The sequence below is a fragment of the Periplaneta americana genome, chromosome 6, assembly GCF_040183065.1.
Source record: "Periplaneta americana isolate PAMFEO1 chromosome 6, P.americana_PAMFEO1_priV1, whole genome shotgun sequence".
Classification (NCBI taxonomy): Eukaryota; Metazoa; Arthropoda; class Insecta; order Blattodea; family Blattidae; genus Periplaneta; species Periplaneta americana.
Genome location: NC_091122.1, coordinates 33,184,697 through 33,207,269, shown reverse-complemented (window position 1 = coordinate 33,207,269; position 22,573 = coordinate 33,184,697). Strand labels below are relative to the sequence as shown.

Below are 22,573 nucleotides of genomic sequence, written 5' to 3'. Positions count from 1 at the left end.
ATAATTATGCTTGTATTGAAACTGAAGGATCTTAATGTTACTCTCTGGGTATAGTGGAAGACAATAGATTATGCTTTTAGTGAGAGCAGAATTTATAACATTCTTGTCTCAAAATACAATGAAACTTTATTTATGTTTTTATGGAGGTCTGAAGAAAAAAATTCGTAAATGAGAAAAATGTATGAGTGAAATTATATTTAATAATGTCTGAAATAGCATTTGAATAATATGAAAAGAGAAATAAGTTAATTTAGTAAAATCTTCACAAGAGAAATTTAGAACTTCTTAGTTAAGTCATTTTTGAGTCTATTAATGCAGTACTAAAATTTATAACACATACCCTTTTAAGATTTTTTGTAGGAAATCTTAGCTGCTTAAGGGGAGAGGATTGTATTTTTGATGAAAAATGACTAAATTAAAAAAAAAAAAAAAAAAATTCTTTAAAATACTCTGTGATATGTGTGGATCGCCATTTTGAAACTTCCTGCATTATGGATTTTTAAATCACTCGCCCACTTTTATTGTTGTTTCCGGTAAATTAAATTTTCAAAAAATTTTTTTCTTTAAAATACCCTTTGATATGTGTGGAATGTATTGCATAACATTTTGTGGGTATTTGTGCCCTTATCGGATGTTGAGACGTCATTTTTAAACTTCCTGTGCTATGGATTTTTAAATCACACACCTGCTTTTATGGGTTTCCAGTAACTTCATTTTTTTTGCTACATTGCCAGACAAAATGGATATAATTTCTGAACTACTAAAGATACATGCATGAAATTTAGAACACACATTCTTTAGACTATTAGGAAACTTTTCTTTGTAACAGAATTTTGTTAATTGATTTCATTTAAAAAATACGTCCGTTTGTTTACAAGAAAGGAAATCAGAAAATTGTTACTAAATTTTAATTTTTTATTTTTACAAACAGCAGAAATGAATGAAGACCACTTGAAGACCTGTGAAGCATTAAGATCAGAAGAAACTACAGTTCAAAAGTATTGGAAAGCACGACTGCTAATGGCTTCATTGCCAAATGCAAGGCACTAGACAACAACAACAACATTTTACAAACGTAGGGACTAATATCAAAATTCTGTTACAGACAGTTTGTAGAACATACTTTTGCAAATACATTGCAAAAGCTGTTTGAATCTATCTTTAAAAACGGTTTAGATATATCGGTTTTAGTACAATCCTGCATTGGGTGTATTTTTTTCAACTTTGGGCCCTCAAATAATTTTTTTTTTATATTTTTATTTGGTTGAGTTGCCACAGCTATGACCTCTCTACATACAAAAAATTAATAATTTACACCAAATAGGAAAAAAGTCTTAAAAAATACCATCCTCTCACCTTAAGGCTGATATAATACATTTCCAATTGCAGTCAGAAAATTTTATGAAATTATCTCACCTTGTTCTTACAGTGTGATCTTCATTTAATAACATGTGATTATCTTACAAAAAGTCAGTTGTTTTTTACTGCTTGCTCCTTTAGAATAAACCATGCCCTCAAATAGTTATAATGGTTCATAACTTGTTCAGTTCAGTTATATCATAACATTTCACGCAATGTTTCACTGTTTCTAAAGCAGTAACAGAGTTATTAAAGGACAAGATTTTTGGATGCAAGCATGGACAGCTTCGAATTTCCACTTCTTTGAAAGTGGATCACATCTTAACAATGGACATGTACTGTATTTTCGCGTGTTTACATTTTCATGACAAATCTAATTTCGAGAACATATAAATGACTACACAGGTTAAAAATGCAATGGTGTAAGTGTGAAAAACGAATGACGAGAAACATATATCCGAAATAAATTAACATAGAAATTATAGGAATTGGGACCTCGGAAAAACAAACGAATAAGTGTGAAAAATGCATAACTGCGAAGAAGTTCTGCTGTATGTTCAGTTATGAGCTGTTGTTGCTCATACCTGCAGGTGCAGTCGCATGAAGATTGAAGTGAAATTAAGATTGACGTAATTATTGTTTGTTGTTTCCAGGATTATATGATGTCGCTTCAAATGGAGAGTCCAGTTTCTCCAAAAGGTAAGAAGTTATATTTATTTATGTATTTATTTATTTACTTAATTACTTATTTATCTGTGTATATACTGTGTTTTTATTTCAAAACATCCCATCTTGAATAATTTTAGATGTGCAGGGGACATGATTTTGAGGGAAAACACATCACTTTAGTTTTTGAGAGTGAAGTTAGGGTTAATATTGAACGCATTACATTATAGTGCTGGTAGTAGTATCTATTGCCGAGGCACTTGGAAGTTCTCTATTCGCCTTCTAGCTTCCCAGTATAATTTAGAGTCCAAATCCAGAAGATTTGACACCAAAGTAGATGTTCTTGATTCATCAAAGAGTCTCCTAGGTTACACAGGATGCATTTTGGTGAACCAGTAATTCCAATTTTAAACAGATGTGCTGCTAAACAGTCATGGCCAGTTAGCATTCGAAATTTTGCTACTGCATCATGTCAAGGAGAATCAGGTACCGGTATATGTTGTTTTTCAGTAAGCAGTACTGACCAAGATTTATTATTACTGTTTTATTGAAATTTCTTTTAAATTTTGATTTGAAATTGTGTTTGTATGAACAATTTTCCACTATGGCAAGATATTTTTTCAAGGATACTTGTAATATTTTAGTTCCTTTCTTTGCCAAACAATCTGCAGTCTCATTGCCCATAATACCACAATGGTCAGGGATCCATTGCAGATACAGTGAAACTTCCCTTAACGGACACTTCTCAATAGCGGACTGCTCTCAATAGCGGACATTTTAAAATTCCCCTGGAAAAAAACATTGGCCCTTATGATAAAATTCTTCTAAATAGCAGACATTCTCAATAACGGATGCGGACACTGAAATGTATCTCCCAACAACAATTAAAACTTCCAAATAACGGACAGCATGAAAGAAAAAAAAGAAAAATACGGATGTAAGTTAAACGCAATTCTTTGCAACAATCATTATCGTGCATTTGAACGTTCTTGTACTTTATTGACGGTAAGCAGCATTGTTGTTGTTAGTTGTGATACTGTACATGAGCAGTCTGTACTTTCTTAGTTTGTCAAGTTGAATGTTCGGAAGTACAGTCACATAAAAAATGTCACAAAAAGTAAACGTTTGTCACTAAAAGAGAAAGTGGATATTGTAAAGCATAGTGAGAAGGAGAAATTAAGTGTTCGTGAGCTGGCCACAAAGTTTAATGTGGGAAAAACTCAGGTTAGTGAAATTTTTTTAAAAACAAGGATGTTATTTTAAAATCAACAATTCTAAATTTCTTTGTGTAAGGTGAAGTGGTACAGTGACTGATGTTTATTTTATTTACAAAACATTTACTGGTACGATTTCTCTCTGGATGAATACTGTAAACAATCTCACTGTCTATTGTACTGCACTGTACTGTAAAATATAGTGCTGAATATGTATGAGAAATTTTAATGTACTGTATACATACTAACGATTTTCTAAATAGCGGACACTTCTCAATAATGGACATTTTTTTTTTTTCCCCCGAAGGTGTCCGCTATTGGGAAGTTTCACTGTACAGGTTTCTATTTTGTTTTGCCAGTATGTGTATGGTTGAATTTAGTCGCTAAATATAACAGCATTTTTGAACATATTAATTTGATAAATAAGTTGTGTTAATGACCTGTTGATTGCTGCAATTTCTCCATCGAAGTGAGTAGGACTCCCTGTAGACAAATAAAAGCTGAATAATTTGGAATACATTCTAGTCCCAGCTGGTTCATCATTTTGATATTTGGAGCCATCTGTATAAATGTGTAACCAATCTGTGGTAGGGGTAGAATGTATTTATAGTTTCAAGAGCGACTTGTTTTAATTCAAGTATAGACGATTCTTCTCTCTTCAAATCCTTAATTAAATTTGTATTATAATGTATATTGTCATATTGTAATGGTGATTTAGGTAATAGGAACTTTTCTGGTTTTAAATTAAAATTAAATATATCTCTTAGTTTCTGGATTGACTGTAGAAACCCATTTTGTGTTTTCAATTTTCTTAATCTGAATTGGTAGCTTGACCATTATGTGTCATGTGGTAACCTTATTACTCTTTCATAATGCAATAGTGATCTTTTATGGAATACTTCTTTGTTATTATTGCTGTTATTGGGGTAGATTTAATTCCACCAGTGATTGATCTCATAGCATTATTTTGTGCCACTTCTAATTTGTCAATGGTTTTTGTTGATGCTATAAGTAAGTTTTCACATCCATAAAGAATTTGTTCTGTTGTATATTTTTTATACGTTGTATTCAGTACTGACCTTGAACACTCCTACTTTATTCTTGCAACTCTTTTCAATACATTGCATCTTGAGTTGGCTTTATCTACTGTATTTACCCATTACATTGTAACTTGTAGGTAAATTTAATCTATTTCAGTATAACGAAAATAAATACAGTTATCCCATCAGAAGCAGCAGATTTTTAGGGGAGGCATGGGAGGCCGTGCCTCCCCTGCTATTTTACCAGAATACAATATGACAGTATTAATTCCAGCTGAATTAAGATCATAGACAAGTTATAGCAAATGACATTTTTCCTTTTATATTAATTTTACTATTCAGTACGACTAATATGTAAGTTACGTCAAGTCAACCACATTAAGTTGGTGATGCTCGCTCGCTATACTGTAGAAAATAATTTGTACCAACAGCCACCGGCGAGGCTCAGTCGGTTAAGGCGCTTGCCTGCTGGTCTGAAGTTGCGTTCGGGCATGGGTTCGATCCCCACTTGGGCTGATTACCTGCTTGGGGGTCTTTCCGAGATTTTCCCCAACCATAATGTGAATGCAAGGTTAATCTATGGCGAATCCTCGGCCTCATCTCGCCAAATATCATCTCACTATCACCAATCTCATCGACGCTAAATAACCTAGTAGTTGATACAGCGTCGTTAAATAACCAACTAAAATAAATATAAAAATTTGTACCGACAAATAACAGATAGCGCTGTAACCTGTATAGTCGACATCTAGCAGCCTGCACTGTCCATGCAAAAGCGGAAGAGAGGAGACAGCTACATCGCTCTCCTCCCCGGTAACCATGACAACAGCAGTTCAACCAATAAGCTAGCTGGTTAGCGAAGTGTTTAAACTTAACTATAACGCACGAGACGAGCCGAATTTGGAGCCGTCCTACTCACCGCTGACAACTGCTAGTCACGGCTGCTTTTCGGCTATGTTCGGCTGTATTGCCAAGCTCTCTCTCTTTCTCCCTCTCATTCTTTCTTCTTGGTTTTAGAAAATTGAGTCACGTGTTGTTAGTTTTCTTTTCCCTGCGTAAAAGTTGTCTTTTATGTTGGTTGATGTTTCTCTTGTTTCAGTATATTAAATATATTGAGAGTTTAGAAACAAATACAGATTTGTCTGTAGCTTCTTCTAGTAGCAGTTGTTAAGTATGCTGTGACCTAATTGACCGGTTTGCAAAGAAAGAGTATCGTCAAGTGAATTTGCTGTACAAGTAGGCTATGTAATAGTAATGAGCAAGGCCTGGATTCTTAGGTTCGAACCTATTTTGTTGCTATCTCGTTGCTTTCGAAATATTGCTTTTTTAATTCTTTTCTATGTAGCAAAGAATAACATTCTTAAATTTAATATGACATAAAAAGGCCTAATTCATAGGTTAGAACTTAAAATGCCGTAAGGGACCTAATTCATATTAGGAACACTATTTAAAGGAGTGTAGTGATTTAATAAAGATACAGTGTTGTAGACATAATAGACTTTCAATATGTATTAATATTCGTAAATAGTTCCATAAAACAGTCCATCATCACCATGTGAATCATCAGGCTACTTTTTAGATTTATAATGTTAGGCTTATAATAACGGATATTTTGAATATACAGTAAAACTCAATAAGATGCGCCCGCTTATTACGCTTTTTTTGTCCGATTCCTGCACATTTCATGCAGTATATAACACCTTTATAAAATACCCCATTTGCTGCGCTCAAGTCCCGCATAATAGGCCTACGCTGTTTTTGTGGAATATTTTCGATGTAATTTTCAGCAATGTACTGTAACAGAAATGAAACATTTTGGTCACTGAACTCACTTGTGTCATTAACCTGAAAAGTATTGGTATTCGACCCCTTTACCTGCACATTTAAACCTTCATACTTCATACCTTAGTATACCCCGCCCTCTTGTTACGCCCTCTTATATGACTCTTTACCTGCGTGCTTAAAGCCTACATACAGTTACAATATCTCACCCTCTTGCTAACCCTCTCTCTCAAACAGCATTCCTCACTCGGCCGTAATAAAATTCTGGAAATTTTTGCTGGGCAGTTTGTTGTCCTTTAGTGTATTGAAGTGTCTGTAAATGTGATTACAATGAGTGTTAAACGAAAAAAATTGGAAATCTTACGAAAGTACGATGAGAACAGTACTCTTACTCAGAAACAACTGTCTGATTCATTAGGAATCCCATCATCTATATTAAGAATGATAATAAAAAATCGCGACTCAATCACTACAGTTACGATGTTGTCGGGAGGATATAATCGCAGGAAACTGAAGTGTGGTAAACATGAGGACATGGTGAACACGCACACGTCAAACAACTATAAATGACTTTTTTTTTCGAAAGAATTAAGTACAGTACATATTGTAAATGTCTTTGACATAAAGTACAGTAATTACATAATTGAGTAATACTATATTACCTTTCATGAATCATGTATTTCAATAAAGAAAAATGCTGATAGATACTGTATATAAGTCAAAATTAGTAAACCCGCCTAATATGCGGTCCCAGTTAATACGCGGTTTACACCTGGTCCCTTGAACAGCGTCTTATTGGGGCTTTACTGTATTGTAATATATTAACAGTATGTTATTTATTTTATGTTTTTTTCCGTAAAATCCTATAAATTCCTAAATATAAGATTTAAAATCGTAAAAAATTACTAAAACTTAGGTTGGAAAACCTAATTTTAGTTTCTTGAAACCTAAAAATTCGGTGCTTGGTAATGAGGTATGTGACGCCCTATATTTTTAATACATAAAATGCAAACTCTCATCAGTCACATCTTGGCCTCCTCAACTTTCAAACCCACCATCTGCTACTGCCCATCAGTTTGTTACACTGGCATTTCACTGTACTTGTTAAGGTTTGTAGTAATTGTTGATGTGTTTGTCTTGTACAGCTGGCGGAGTTACTTTTTAGATTTATGTTAGGCCTATAATAACTAATATTTTGAATGTATTGTAATATGAAGAGTTCGCGGGAAAAATGATGAATGTCACAGTTTTGTTAAGGTTGATGTCATTATCTAATTCAATGGATCACTACGAAATTTAATGTTGTTATGAAAAATGGTAAAAAGGAGAATTATCACCACGAATACAGTAATCCTTTCCTTTATTTTCTGTAGAAACAGCACTACATCTTGCAGTTATAGACTCAATTAGATCATTATCTAATCCTTAACAGAAATGTGACATTGTTTTTCCTGCGAACTCTTCATATATTAACAGTATGTTGTTTATTTTATGTGTTTCTCGTAAAATCCTATAAATTCCTTAATATAAGATTTAAAATCCTAAAAAAATACTAAAACTTAGGTTGGAAAACCTAATTTTAGTTTCTTGAAACCTAAAAATTCGGCACTTGGTAATGAGGTATGTGACAGGCCCTATATTTTAATACATAAAATGCAAATGCTCATCAATCACGTCTTGGCCTCCTCAACTTTCAAACCCACCGTCTGCCACTGCCCATCAGTTTGTTACGCTGACATTTCACTGTACTTGTTAAGATTTGTAGTAATTGTTGATGTGTTTGTCTTGTACAGCTGGCGGAGGCAAGAGTGAAGGCAGTCCTAGAGAACCTGAATCTCCAACTGTATCCACTGACTCATCGAGGATGACTGTTAGCGATGTTGTCAAGTTCCTTGCGTCTAACAAAGACAGCATAATGACTGTGGTGAACGAAGTGAAAAAGCTGCCTCAAGGTAGTGATACTATCAAACAGCTTTACTCGGTTCTGCAAGAGCCAAGACTAGTGGTAAAACACAAACCTGAGGAATTTTTTAAAGCTTTATCAGAAAACCCTTCCCTTGGAGAAAAGTTCATGATGAATTACATTATGTCCCAAATGACATTGAACCACAATGATAGTGATTTGGACAGTTCAATGATGAACGCTATGCAGACTTTGGTAATACTAAGAAAACCCACAAAAGAACTCTTGCAGAAAATGCCAGTGGAAAGTGTGATGCAGTATGCAACATCCAGATTAAGTGTAATCGACAAGATTGGTTTGTGTGTTGACAGCTTGAGCGCTGATAATTCAATGGAAGTGTCGTTGAACCATTACCAAAAGCTAATGCAAGCGGTGGCAAGCAGGTTGTCACAAGTGGAGTTCACCCAATTGGTTTATAAAGTCACTATGGATTACCTAAATTCAAAATGAAGTACTTTACAGTGTTTGCATGTCCCATTTTTAATGCGCAAAAGACAATTTGGGCTATTTTTTATTAATAGTGTGAAGATAGAACTTATTGTCCGAAATGAGTGACTTGCAACATTATTTTTATGACTTTTAGTTTTCTTTCTTCCTTTGTAACTCTTTTGTGAATATATATACTGTATACATATGGATATATTATAACTGCTACTGTTATTTAGTAACAGTGAATCGAACACTTGTATAGTGTAGAATTGTTTGTTGTGTGTGTTACAGATGAACGCAGCTTGCATGCACACAATGACACTTTGTTCTGATGTATGTACAAAATAAATTCATATTAGGCATTGCTAGAATAGAATTCACTTGACATACGGAAGTCGTGTTTTCCATGGCATGAAAATATATCACAATCTGAATTTGAATTTATATTTGTGGCCATTTCACTATGTGTATAGATGCACATACAGCATATGTTATTAAGTGGCAATACAAAATGCCTACAGTCATATACACTTTCTTATACTGATTTGTAAAGTATATTTCAGCTTTAAAATACCATTCATCATTTAACATACAACGATAATAAAATAAGTAAATCAGTTTTATCTACAGTGTTTTTAAACTAAAGCCTAAACAATACTTGTAATTATACTTTAAAATTATTGAGTTAAAATAAGTCTACTCCGGATATAGTGAACCTCTGCGGACTTGCATATTTCGTTCACTATATCCGAAGTGTCTCTCCCCCTAACCTTAAAAGACAGAAATGAAATTGTGAACAAGAAAATAAAATATTTCATTTTTGTGGAATGGATTACACTGTATACTTTTACTCACAGTTGATTTACTTAAACTATGCTGTCGACCCACGTCCGCTTGCGAAAGACCACGTTCAATGTCACTTATAATATTCGCCTATCTTCCAAAGAAAACAATTTACGCTTCGACATTTTTATGCAGTACATTCACTGTTGTAACACTGGATCAGGTAGAAATGACAAATGCGGTTATGGTGTGACTGTGTACTCAGCCTTGGAATTTCCTAGGTCACTTAATGGAAAGTATCCCCAACCCAAAATCAAAAAAAGGGTTGGAATAAGACTACCTTCAAAAAATAAATCTTTTCTTGGATTTTAATGTGAAATATGACCTGCCCACTGATTGATTTTGAAGGGCCGCGAGAGGGTTGACAATTGACTAAACAATAACAACAACATTCAGATAAACTTAGAAAACAGTTGTGCTCTTTTTTGGCGAAATAGCATAGCAGAACAGTTAATCAAGCAGTGGATAATAGAGGATTTATTTTATGATAGAGGTTATTTAATTTGTTTCCAATAAAGAAATATTTTAGTTAAAGCTTTTTTTTTTTTACCATATTTAAGAGCTGTAGAATCTATTTGTTGTTTCGTCAACTGTCTGAAGATAGGTCTGAACCTCACAAGTGATACCAACAAGACACTACTTATGAGGCAACTAAGCCAGGGAGATAATGGAGTAGTGTGGTCAGTTCCTTTCCCCCTCCATTGCATACTACGTGACCAAGGCGGGAACCGTTTTGTTTGGTGGCGCTGCGATTCGCTTCACAACACAGGCCGTGTTGTAAAGTCTGCATCAGATGCAAAATGAAGCACATGCTGAACTGTGCCCTTGTATCATTATTATTAACATGCTTTATATGTTCGTATATATAGTAACTTTATTGTTTAGTTTTATTTTATCATATGCTTACATAGGAATCTTTTCACAAAAAACACCAAAACATCGGTGTTCGTAAAGGAGGGAACATGAATCGAAAGTAACGTAAACTAAAGTAGGTACTGTATTTTATACAATATTGCATTTGATATACAATTCTTACCTTATCATTTTAAAGTGATCGGACTCCGGACATCATATATGAGGAAAGCACCTGGTATAAAACCATCATTATCATCAGCATGGACTACTATAAGTCGTTCGACCTGCACTGCTATTTGTATAAACTCCTGACACGTTTACATCTTGCTAACATTTGTGGACAGTGTAATGGGTATGGAACCATGTTTCGTCCAGGTAAACAACGGGCTACTATATCAGCGTTCTATTAGATATTTCCTTTTATCTTTACATTTTCTGAATGCAAAGCCCATGGATAGTATGAGTTTTCGTAAAGTTTCCTTGCACCCTTTAAAACCTAGCCCTCTCTTACAGAATTTATGCAACGTTCCTAAAGTTTGAAGCTCTTTGTAGAGACTATAATATTTATCAACTTCTGTTCTTATGATGCATTTGTCCATGTCATCTAATTCAACCTTATTTGCAGGACGTCATCTAACTTTATTTGGTGTCGATATTTCTACATCCTTGCCCTCACATTCTTTACTTTCCTTTCTAATCCTACTAATTGTTTCTTTATTTAACTTCACAATAGCTGCAGCACGCTCTGTTGTCTTCGATAGAGGTAGGAATAAACCAGTTGTCTTTTCTTCATCACAAAACTATATGGCATTATAAATAATGCTCCGTGCTTGGCTACGAAACACACGTCTTCCTACACGCGGCATTGCGACCAGATTGAAATGCTAGGCATTGGATGTGATGACACTCCAGCAGTAAACATACGCAGCGAGCACGGAGTTCCTCATTCTGCCACGACGGGTCCCGCCTTGGTAGCGTAGTACATTGGCGACTAGTTACATATTACACTAATAAGGCTTCAGATGCATACAAACAATTGAAGGATACAGGGAAAGAACGAGCTTTGTTCACTTTAACAAATTGTTCAGTAAGAAATTTAAAGTCTTTCTTTAGAATATTGTTTCCTTGTATGCCAAATATAAAATCTGTCAACACTAAGACTGTTCACATTGTGACAATGTTTCATTCATAGGATTAAACTACAGGACTCCTACTCCACACAGCATGTATAACTCATTTTTTTTTTTAAGTGGCAAAGCTTGTTCTTTCCCTGCAGCCTTCAATTGTTATTCCTCTGACACACACCAAGAATCTATTTAAGAAAATAAATAAAATAGTGCATGTTCCCTATTAGTGAAGTAGGTTGCTGGATTGAGGTATAGTTCAAAATAAAGTTCAGTCATGAATACCACTTGTGTCAGTATTTGAAGTACGAAAACTAGTGCCTTTCTTGGTGACTAGAGAAACAAGGTTGTAATATATTGTAATGTAATAAATAATTGTCTGTCACAGCAGTACTCTAAAGGTCTACTAATATGCTTCTTTTAAAAGTAAATTAAGATATTAGGTTATCCAATAAATAGACAAATCAGAGTAATTCAGTAATGTATTTATTTTAGAAACTGTAACTCTTGTCACTTTTAATATCATAGCCATTGGCTGCATTCAGCTGGGACAGCGCTAATTCAGCTATTCATTTTTGCTGAGTTACAGCGGCTGAGAGTTCCTGAACGACCATTGCAAAATGTCCGCTGTGTTTACAAATAAACACGCTGCTATTGTTTCTTTTACTCCGGAATATATGATACCATTGGTTGTTGCCTACCCCCTCCACTTTTGCTAGCTAGCAGCAGGCTTGCAGCGAAAAAAATTTTGCTACGAAAAATGGCGGCCACTATTTCAGCGCTGTTGGCCAGCAAGGTGTTCAATGCTGTCACTATTTCAGCGCTTTCCCGGCTGAATGCAGTTATTGTTGTTACTTAATCTTTTATCATGGAGGGGGCATATGCACGCTCGTGGGTTTGTCGCCACTTGTTACCATCTGAGGGCATCTTAATAGGACCAGAGATGTCCTACTGTAATTGTGCAAATAGTACAACGATCTTCCAATTGGAATCAGCCTTGAAATTTTGTATCCTCGTTTCATGACACAAAATATGACATATTCCCTCCAAAAATTCATATCCTTCATCCAAATAAGATTCTTTAGGCCACTGCATATCTTAAATCTTGTTTCTTTGTTCTATCCTGTAACCTCTTTTGGGGGCCATCTTGTTTAATTGACTGCATATGTGAAGTTTATGTACAGATAATATTTTATAATTAATTTAGGATTTTGTTTATATTTATTATATATCTTGATAGATATTATCCAACAACGCCCATATTGCTAATGAATATCTATAAAATGATAAAATGTAGTGCAGTAGAACTCCTATTTAACGTTTTTCTGAGGACACAGAATAATTAATCTTAAATGGGGGTTAACACTAAACAGGGGTTTACTATTGTTTTTTAAAAAAATTATGAATACTTTCGCAAAAACTATTTTATTTACAAAAAAGTACAAAAAGTAAATTATGGGTAATACTGTACAAAAAAAAAGTAGAAAACATTAAGGGAAAGCTGGTTGCCAATCAAGTCGTCTTATCATCTTGGATATCTTTGCGTCCGGATTTTTTTCTACTTAATGAATTAAATTAATTTTTTCCATGGAAAAAAGTGTTTTCCTTTCTGCGAGGCACACATGTTCATGAAGGCGCAGGGAGGGAGTGGGGATCATGTGTCCCACTCCATTAACACGTTGCAGCAGCATTGCCAAGTCATTGACTATTTAAAAAAACTTTGTATTTTGCATGTTGAATTGAAATGCATTTATTTTTGCATTAATCGAGATTAGAAGAAATCATTTAAGATTGATTTTTTATATAAAATGCGGGTTTCACAGCAAAGAGAAGAGCATTAAATCGAATATAAAAATACTTTAATCATATGTAATAATTATTAGGACCATGAAAATTCAACGGAGGTTGCCTAAAATCAGGGTTCTCCTATATATTAGTTCTAGTTTAGTCATTTGTCTATTTGGTTATTGAATGACTCAGTATTTGAAATATTAGGGAAGTGCTTCATCCCTCACCCCAAAACACATGGAAGATTGTAGAGGACTTTACAAACTCTCTGATATAATTTGTTGCTTGATTGTGTGTTTTCGTATTTGTAAATTTTCTTCTGTTGTCATGACCTATTTCATCTTATAACCAAGAAACTAGTTTGGGAAAGTGTGAACATTGTTTTTGAATTAAGTCTTGTGTTTATATTCAACTCTTAGGTATATGCTCAAACCTGCGTGTTTTATTATTTATAGGTGTGACAGAGCGAACTTAAATTTGTTGAAATTTTCATACACGTGTTTGAAGTTTTATGCTTGTGAAATTTTATTCAAATTCCTGAAATCCAGATAACTAAAAATGCGATAGCAGAGGAAGTTACAAGTACAAATTAAAAAAAAAAGTTTTGATTGAAACGAAATTGTTATATCCAAGAGTAATTTCATGACGAGAAAGAAAAGTTCTCTTTTTTTTTTTTTTTTTTTTTTTTTTTTTGTTTCTTTCTCTCATCCTCTCCCTTTCTTTGTTTTCCTTCGCTTTATTATTTACTATTTTTCATTATTTCAGTCTTTCTATTCCACCTTCCTTTTCTCATACAGTTATTTCTGAGACCAGAATAAACTGGTCATAAATATCAAACGACTCATTAACTAGTCAAATTAATGTTTAATACAAATGACTACAATTATAATTATATAAAATTTGAGTGATTATAATTTTCTTTATACTGCTGTGTGCCAGTTCCGATGCCAGTAACCTAACCTTGATCAATCTTGGATTGTGGCATATAAAATATTATAAAAATTAACTTATTAATTAGGTAAAGAAAATAAAAGTGTATGTATTTTATATTTCACTACTGGATCTGGATCATCTTTCTGTCATAAGGGAAAAGGAGTATAGAGTTTTTTTTTATATATGTATAAGCAGAAGGGAATTACACTAGGAAAGAAAAATATGCTCTAAAAATTTTTTGGGAAGGGGGGAATTACGCGAATAAATACGGTCATTAGTTATTTCTAATAGACTCTTAAGTCAAACAGAATATGCTTCATTTATGTACGAGTAGGCCTATAGTAAGATTTTTTAAGAATGATTACTTTACTGTAACAAGTTACATTTTAGTTTAGCAGAACAGATAAAATATAGACATGAAAAATGTGTTGAGGTTTTCCTAATGCAGGTCCTCTTGACTATTTAAAGCAGATTAATATAGATATGAAAAATGTGTTGAGGGTGCCTCCCAATATAGGTCCTCTTGACTATTTAAAGCACATTTCTAAGTTCAGTATATATGTTCCGTTTTAAACTTCGTTCTTGTCATGGAGGTGGCATTTGCACAGGAATTTGATTTGAAAGAGAAATATTGCCCATGTCTCACGTCCTGAACCGAGAGCTCCCTACTTCTTATAACCACGCCTCTTAGGTCTGCTTGGATCAGCACGGCAGTTGCAGCGTGTGGCACGGCAGCATATTACATGTGCTGAAAACATTATCCTATGCCAGTGCAGGGGTTTTTACTGTTTATAATACTGGATACTCTAATCGTGGTTACCACTATCGCTATTATCTCGGATGGCTATTTCCTAAACTGTATGTACACACTAGGCCACTTTTCGTTCAGTCTGGACAACTGCTGAATTACCATAGAGCAGTATTTCTCAAAGTATGTTCCGGGGTTCCGTGATCCCTATATGATTTTAAATTTTATTCCATACGTTTTTTACTTGGTTATTTAACAACATTGTATCAACTACTATGTTATTTTGCACTGATGGGATTGATGATAGTGAAATGGTATTTGGCGAGATGAGGTCAGGTATTCGCCAAACATTACATGACATTCGCCTTACGGTTGGGGAAAACCTCGGGAAGAAATCCAACTAGGTAATCAGCCTAGTGGGAATCGAACCCGTGCCCAAGCGCAACCCTGGATCGATAGGCAAGCGCCTTAGCCAACTAAGCTGCTCCGGTGGCTATTTTATACTTACCGTTAATGGTTACCATAAAAATATATAAATGTTACGAAAATATGAATCCATAATATCATGAAACCACCGATAATGATGATGATAATAATAATAATAATAATAATAATAATAATAATATTCCAATAATATGCCTAATGACAATATCTTTGATGAACATCTAAAACGGAAAATACCCGTAATACTTATCACTTTCATCATTGGATTCTCTGCGTATGTGTTCACTAAAAGCAAGAGGACTTCGATCTAAGCCCTCTTGACTAAAACAAAATACCAAAAGATAAAATGCAGAAGTACAGTAGAAATGAGACTACAACTTTCCGCCATAAAAACAGATTCCAGGCTTAAAAAGCAAATACATTCGTCCCGCTGAACAATTATTGAGATACTAGCTTTCACTTGTCTGTTAACTATTAAATACTAATAAAATATTACAAGGATTTCGCAGTTACACTTTAGATTAAAAGGGGTTTCGCGGTGGAAAAAGTTTGAGAAACACTGCCATAGAGGAAAGAGTTTACGGATGTGTACACGTGATAACCGTAATAGCGATTAGGTCGATAATCTCAAGTAGAGACTGTAGTCTACCACCTGGTATTAGTGTTTAGTTACAGGAATTGATGAGAAGGACATTATTTGTTTTGTGAGGGGACAGCCTATACATTCGCTTGTCCATGGCTGATCTTGCTCCATAGCTGACGAAAGCAATCCTGAGAAGGTCGATGTGTTGAACGTAGGGTAGTAGGCACATGCGGTACCTAGGACCACCCACTTTCCCCCTCTGCATCTCGCCCCGCAAAGAAACAGCTCAGGAAGTGAGGCACGGGCAGTAGAATGGTCAATATAAGAATGAAAAGTTGTTGTAATGTGTGGTAAGGACCGTTATAACTTATGAAACTTGATCCTTATTAAGTACAGCATTGTAAATGAACTGTGATGCATCAGCGATCAATCTTTAGCACTGGTTTTGCACTATCTGTATTCTCTTAGCGTGTGAATTGGCTACAGAACCCCATATTCCACATGAATAAGTCCAAATCTGTCTTATGATCGAGATGTATAGCAATCTCTTGAGTTGCAGAGGAAGCTTTGGGTTATTTTATTTTTAATTCTCGTGTGTTAATGCATACCAAAGAATGCTATAATACGATTTTATTTCTAAAAAGAAAACTTACCAGTATTTTAAGAATGCTACTTCCTCTTATGTATGGAGATATATATGAATATACGTATGATATTTAACAAATAAATTAAGTTACTTGCAAATGAATTTTCTTTTATTAATATGGAAAGAAAAAAAGTTTTTTTTATTACAACACTGTTAGTTCTCTAAGTAAAACTTCAGAAATATAAGGGCATGTTTGCTTTATAGACCTGGTAATTGTATTAATGTTTATTTATTTAATATCCACATTAAACATTATTTTAGAAGTGTGTATCAAATGAACTTCAGTTATGTAAAAAGTTCATACAATAATAACTTCTTGACAAAGTTCTGTTAGTTACAACACTTTGTATCATTATACTCTTCAGTTTAAATCGTAAAGTATTTCATTTTAGTGTCCGTGATATATTGGATCTAGTATCTTATTTTGGAAGAAAAATAATAATAGCCAAAGAACTATTTTGTAATAATAATGACAGTGCAATACTTAGAAGGACGATAAAAATTAGGGTTACCAACTCTCCCGTATTTGGCTCCATTTTTAATAGTCTCCCAGCTCCTGTATTTGCTCTTAGAACGATTTTCTCCCTTATTCTTATGTCTCGCAAAGATCTTTGTTTCAAACTTTTAATTTTACCGCTCTATTATATTAATTTGAAGTACAATGTAAAGAATGGAGAAGGAATGGTTTCTGAAGATATCTGTTGTCCTTGGTTGTTGTTCTATAGAAACTAATGCTAACCAGAATGGATGTCATCATTTACCACTTTAAAATCAAATAATGTCAATGTTCCAAATTTGACCAAATTAGTAGGTTTTGTTCTAAGCATACCCGGTAGTAATGCTCATACAGAGGGAGTATTCTCTCTTATGAACAATAAATAGACAGATATTCGAAGTAGAAGCAGTACAAATCTCATAAAAGGAGAAATACAAATTGCAGTCAACTTCAAATATTCCTGCAGAGAATTTTTACAATTTATAAAATATGATGTACAAGTTCTTCATGAAGCCAGATCTGTAACAAAATACAATGAGGTTTGACTTTGTTAAAATAAGGGTTTTCTTTAATAAATGTAGCGTCATTACTTGTTGATTTCTTGTATAACATTTTGTCGCTTAATCTCCCGTATTTTCTTGAAAAATAGTTGGCAATCCTAATAAAAATACTTTGATATATACCTCCACACGCAGCCTGATATATTTTCTAATAACATTAATGTTGGCTGATTTGATATACCACATGATAAACGTTCATAATATACTCCCTGTATTTATTTTATTATGCGAAATTTTCTGTGTAGTAATTGTACAGGGTTCCTCATTTGTAATGGCACACTTTGCTCATTTTCCATCATTATATTAGTGTTCAAGAAATTTCTTTTTGGCTTCTTTTTTAACCTTCCCATAATTTTTGTTCTTATAAATGAAGTATGTTTATGTAAAAAGTAATGAAACATAATAAACACAAAGAACTGACTACCTTCAGCTGTTTTCAAGCCTCACATTCACTAATACCATAATAGTCATTGTCTTGAAATGAAAACAAACAGCTGATTTAGATCAGCATATGATTGCAAGTGACGACAGTCTGTATTTATCATATTGGCCCGAATCTATTAGTAAGACGTACACTTTGTAACCTAAATGTTGGAGTGAAAAACCTTATATAGAACTAGTTTCAAGTTTTCAATTCCAAACTTCTTTAGCAACATTCTTTTCTGGTTGTCACTCTGTCTTTATTATCAACATCTTACTTACTTACAAATGGCTTTTAGAGAACCCAGAGGTTCATTGCTCATATAAGTCCACCATCAGTCCCTATCCTGAGCAAGATTAATCCAGTCCCTAGCATCATATCACACCTCCCTCAAATCCATTTTAATATTATCTTCCCATCTACGTCTTGGTCTCCCCAAAGGTCCTTTTCCATCAGATCTCCCAACTAACACTCTATATGCATTTCTGGATTCGCCCATACGTGCTACATGTCCTGCTCATCTCAAACGCCTGGATTTAATGTTCCTAATTACGTTAGGTGAACAATACAATGTGTCTAGTTCTGCATTGTGTAACTTTCTTCATTCTCCTTCATCTTCATCCCTCTTTGCCCAAATATTTTCCTAAGCACCTTATTCCCGAACACCCTTAACCTCTGTTCTTATCTCAAAGTGACAGTCTTCGCAATCATACTGAACAAGCGGTAATAGAACTGTTTTATAAATTCTAATTTCCAGTTTTTCTTTTAACTTTATTATCAACATCATCTTTTTCTTCATGGTGTAAGTAGTTTCTTCTTCAATACATAACTATTAGAAAACGATTTCTAACACTTTTAACATGGTAACTTTATTATGAGACTACTGTAACAACTGAAACTTTTGACATTAGTTAATCAAAAAACTTATTTCTGATTTAATAGTTAATTAAATAAAAGAAGTTATACTCATACTTCCGTAATATTAATATTTAAACTTTTTGCATTACTACATGTAATACAAAACATGTATTATTTCTACTAGCAGTAAAATTTAACGCTTTACAAGTAGCTTGAATTGGCTGGTACAGTCTGTGCATGCTATAAATTAGACTTCCTTTACAAATATAAAGTGGTAGGCTGCTATTATAATATTACAGCAGTAGTGCTGTTTTTTTTTTTAACTTCGTATCAGATTCAGGCCAATGTGATACCATACTCATCTGATTTGAAGTGCAATGATATTCTTATCTATTTTTTATGATTTAATAATTTAAAAGAATGTGTTCATTTCTTACACAAAGTACCTATAAAAATATGTGCAATGCTTGAAAGAAGTCAATCACTGTATTTTCAGAGAAATACAAGTTGCTAATATGTGTGTTCAATTAACTGACATTCGTGTAATTTTAAGTTAAAATAATGTAAGTGGAATGTAACATATCATCAAGTAAGTAAATAGGCATTTCGTTTCTCTCTGTTTTCTCCAATCTATAATTTTCTGTAATGTAGTAGTTTAATTTTAAAATTTGTAATACTTTACAGAAACATGTGGTATTTCATATTTTAATTTTGTTTATTTTACTGCTTTTATTCATAGCACTTAAGACCTGTATTGATTAAACCTGTCTTACATAAAAAAAATTCAGTTCTTACTTGGATTGTATTTGAAAAAAAAAAAAAACTTTATGCACATTACAACCAAGTTCATGAGACTATTTCGTATTGGCTGCCACAGTGGTCTAGTGGCTAAAGTGTTAAACTTATAATCCTGTGGACCCGGGTTCAATCCTTGGCATACCCCTGATTTATAACTTGTGTTGGGCAAGCCCCATGGTCCAGGCATCACAAGAGTTTTTTCCAGGAGCTCTGGTTCATCTCCATGATCATATCATCTCATAGGTGTTGTGTAAACCAGTCTATGATGCACCCTGAACAACAACTCTGTCAGAAATTGGTGTCTACACATCTGGCTTCATATCAATGATTGACTTAACATTCAAGTACCCACCATTACTAAAAAAAAAAGTTTGATATTAATATCTGATGTAACAAATTCATCCTCCTTTTCACATATGTACCATACACAAGCCTATTTCTTGTGTGCCTGCAAGTTGCCATACTGCATTATACTTTTGTTTTCTGTTGTGGTGTCCTCTGTAGCAGAAGTATACATTTTTTCTGGTTTGTTTTATATTGTAATTATTTTACTGTTTAAATGTCTTTTACTTGAAAAACGGGAAAAAGAAAGGCACATAAAAATTTCAGTTTTGTTAACAGTACTGGTTCAATGACATAGTAAATTTGGCTTTAGTTTTTTATTCATCCATTTTGTGAGGAATAACACTTCTGCCACAGCATGATTAAACATGATATTTTTTTTTAATGTTATGTATATTAATAGATATTCTAGGTATTTTGTAAATAACTTTATAATAGTAGAATCTAAAATGTCTGTACAATTTTTCATTCTTTCATTATATTCTTAGTACGGATAGAAAAATATACAAAAATTGTGAAATATTTCAGGTCTTCTTACATTACCTTTCTTTATTTTTGTCAAAAAATTCAGGTTGTATCTACACATCTCGAACATACAGTCAACTCCGGATATAGTGAACCTCTGCGGACTTGCATATTTCATTCACTATATCCAAAGTGTCTCTCCCCAAACCTTAAATGACAGAAATGAATGAAATTGTGAACAAGAAAATAAAATATTTCATTTTTGTGGAATGGATTACATTGTATAATGTTACAGTTTTTTTTTTTTTACTTAAACTATGCTGTTGACCCACGTCCACTTGCAAAAGACCACGTTCAATGTCACTTATAATATTCACCTTATCTTCCAAAGAAAACACATACGCTTTGACATTTTTATACAGTACATTCACTGTTGGAACACTACATCAGGTAGAAATGACTAACACTGTTATGGTGTGACTGTGTACTGAGCCTTGGAATTTCCCAGGTCATGTACTGGAAAAAAAAAGAGGGTTGATGGAGTTTGAAAGCCATCGGAATCTTACCTTCATTTATGCTCTGAACATAATGTCCATACCCTTTTAATAAAAAAAGCCAATTTCATTTTCCGTTGTTTTGATGCTTTCACTCATAATGGAAATGTTTCTGAGAACAAAAGGCAAACCTTTGACGGTGGAGGATTATAAATAACAGATTAGTGTGCCTAAGAATAAAATGTCAACCCTTCAACGGTGGAGTGAGGCATGGTCACCACGTGTTGCCTGGATTTACAGTACAGCTCACTGTCTAGGAATCACTAATCCTACCTTTGTCCTTTGACTAAAGGAGTAAGAAACTTAGAATATTATTCTCAACACATTCTTTCAATTTTATACAAGAAGGTCTGACTTCAAATAAGAATTTGTCAGGTTACAAGGTTCACTATAAACGGAAATACTGTATTAATGTATTTTTTAATGTATGCAGGTCGAGACCAATTGAGGACAGTTTTTGCAAAACTTGCTAACTAAAAAAAAAAAACTAAATTTTACAGGAGACACAAAACACTGTAGTAAGCAAATTTTGCTGCTAACTCTCACTTAGGAGAAAGGAAGTTTTGAAAAAACGATCACACTTTGACACACTACAATGAAGAGAAATAATCCAATTTTACTAAGACGCCTTTAACATCATGCCTTATGTTAACGAATCCATCAAAATCTCAATTTTGCAGTTAGCAAGTTTTGCAAAAACGGTCCTCAATTTAGGTTCACTATAGCCGAATGTTCACTATAACCGAGTTCACTATATCCAGAGTTGACTGTGTTAATATTTTTATCTCTCTTTGCCATATCATTTGCATTAATAATTGAACAGTTTAAGCATTGATATTATTTTTTCGGTACCATAACAAAAAGTTTTTCTAATCTGTTTTGCATATGAAAAGTAAGCCTCTTCTGAACACCTTGAACTAAAGTTACTTTATCACACACTTCAAGATTCTGTTCTCATTGGACATCATAGGATATAATATTTTTATCATGAGACTCGAATAAATTTCTTCTAGAAAATGTGCTTTGTGTTATGGTAACAAAAGTATGTACAGCCTTAGACACAAAAAATGACCAGCTGCCATACGCTAAGTCCCCTTCGGAAGCAGTTGATTCCGTGAGAGCTTAGGTTTACACGTGAAGAAATTTATTACACACGACTCCACTCTGTTTTTCCTTTGTTTTATTTGTTTGTTGCTTTTTCTGTCTGTTTATTGGTCAATTATGAATAATACCGTTCTGCATTTCAAAACTTATTTTCTGTTGTTTTCAATCTGATCGGCGATTCTAAACGGATTTTTTATGCTGAATTCGAAAATAATCTCCATTTTTCCCCATCACGTCAGGTTTTCAGACAATTCATGAATAACTAGAAATGAAATTATTGCTTTGTGAAACGTCATAAAAATTATTTTCCACAAGAATTTTATGAGAAAAACTAGGCCACAATTTGCTATTTGCCACGAATTAATCATTAATTAATATTAATTAATAATTATAAACACTTTCATAACCTTACCTCAATTTTGCACTTCAAATTTTCTCCTCTTTGACCTCCTCGTATGTTGTTCAGAGCAGTCCCTTTAAAACATACAGCAATATTCCGCAATGTTTCCATTATGAAGCAAAACACCTTTAAGACTTTTCTGAGAAGAATCTATGAAG

General features: G+C 33.7%; 1 protein-coding gene across 4 annotated transcripts in view; it reads left to right on the top strand.

Annotated features, from left to right (window-relative positions):
• LOC138701183 (serine-rich adhesin for platelets-like) overlaps positions 1-20,416 on the top strand; it is a 116,005-nt gene extending 95,589 nt beyond the window's left edge. For all 4 annotated transcript variants that reach the window (XM_069827810.1, XM_069827811.1, XM_069827809.1 and 1 more), the window contains exons 19-20: positions 2,013-2,058; positions 7,855-20,416. In XM_069827810.1, the coding sequence (XP_069683911.1) occupies positions 2,013-2,058; positions 7,855-8,474 (666 nt within the window). In that variant the 3' untranslated portion in view covers positions 8,475-20,416. The remainder of the gene's footprint in view (positions 1-2,012; positions 2,059-7,854) is intronic.
• The last annotated feature ends 2,157 nt before the right edge of the window (positions 20,417-22,573 follow it).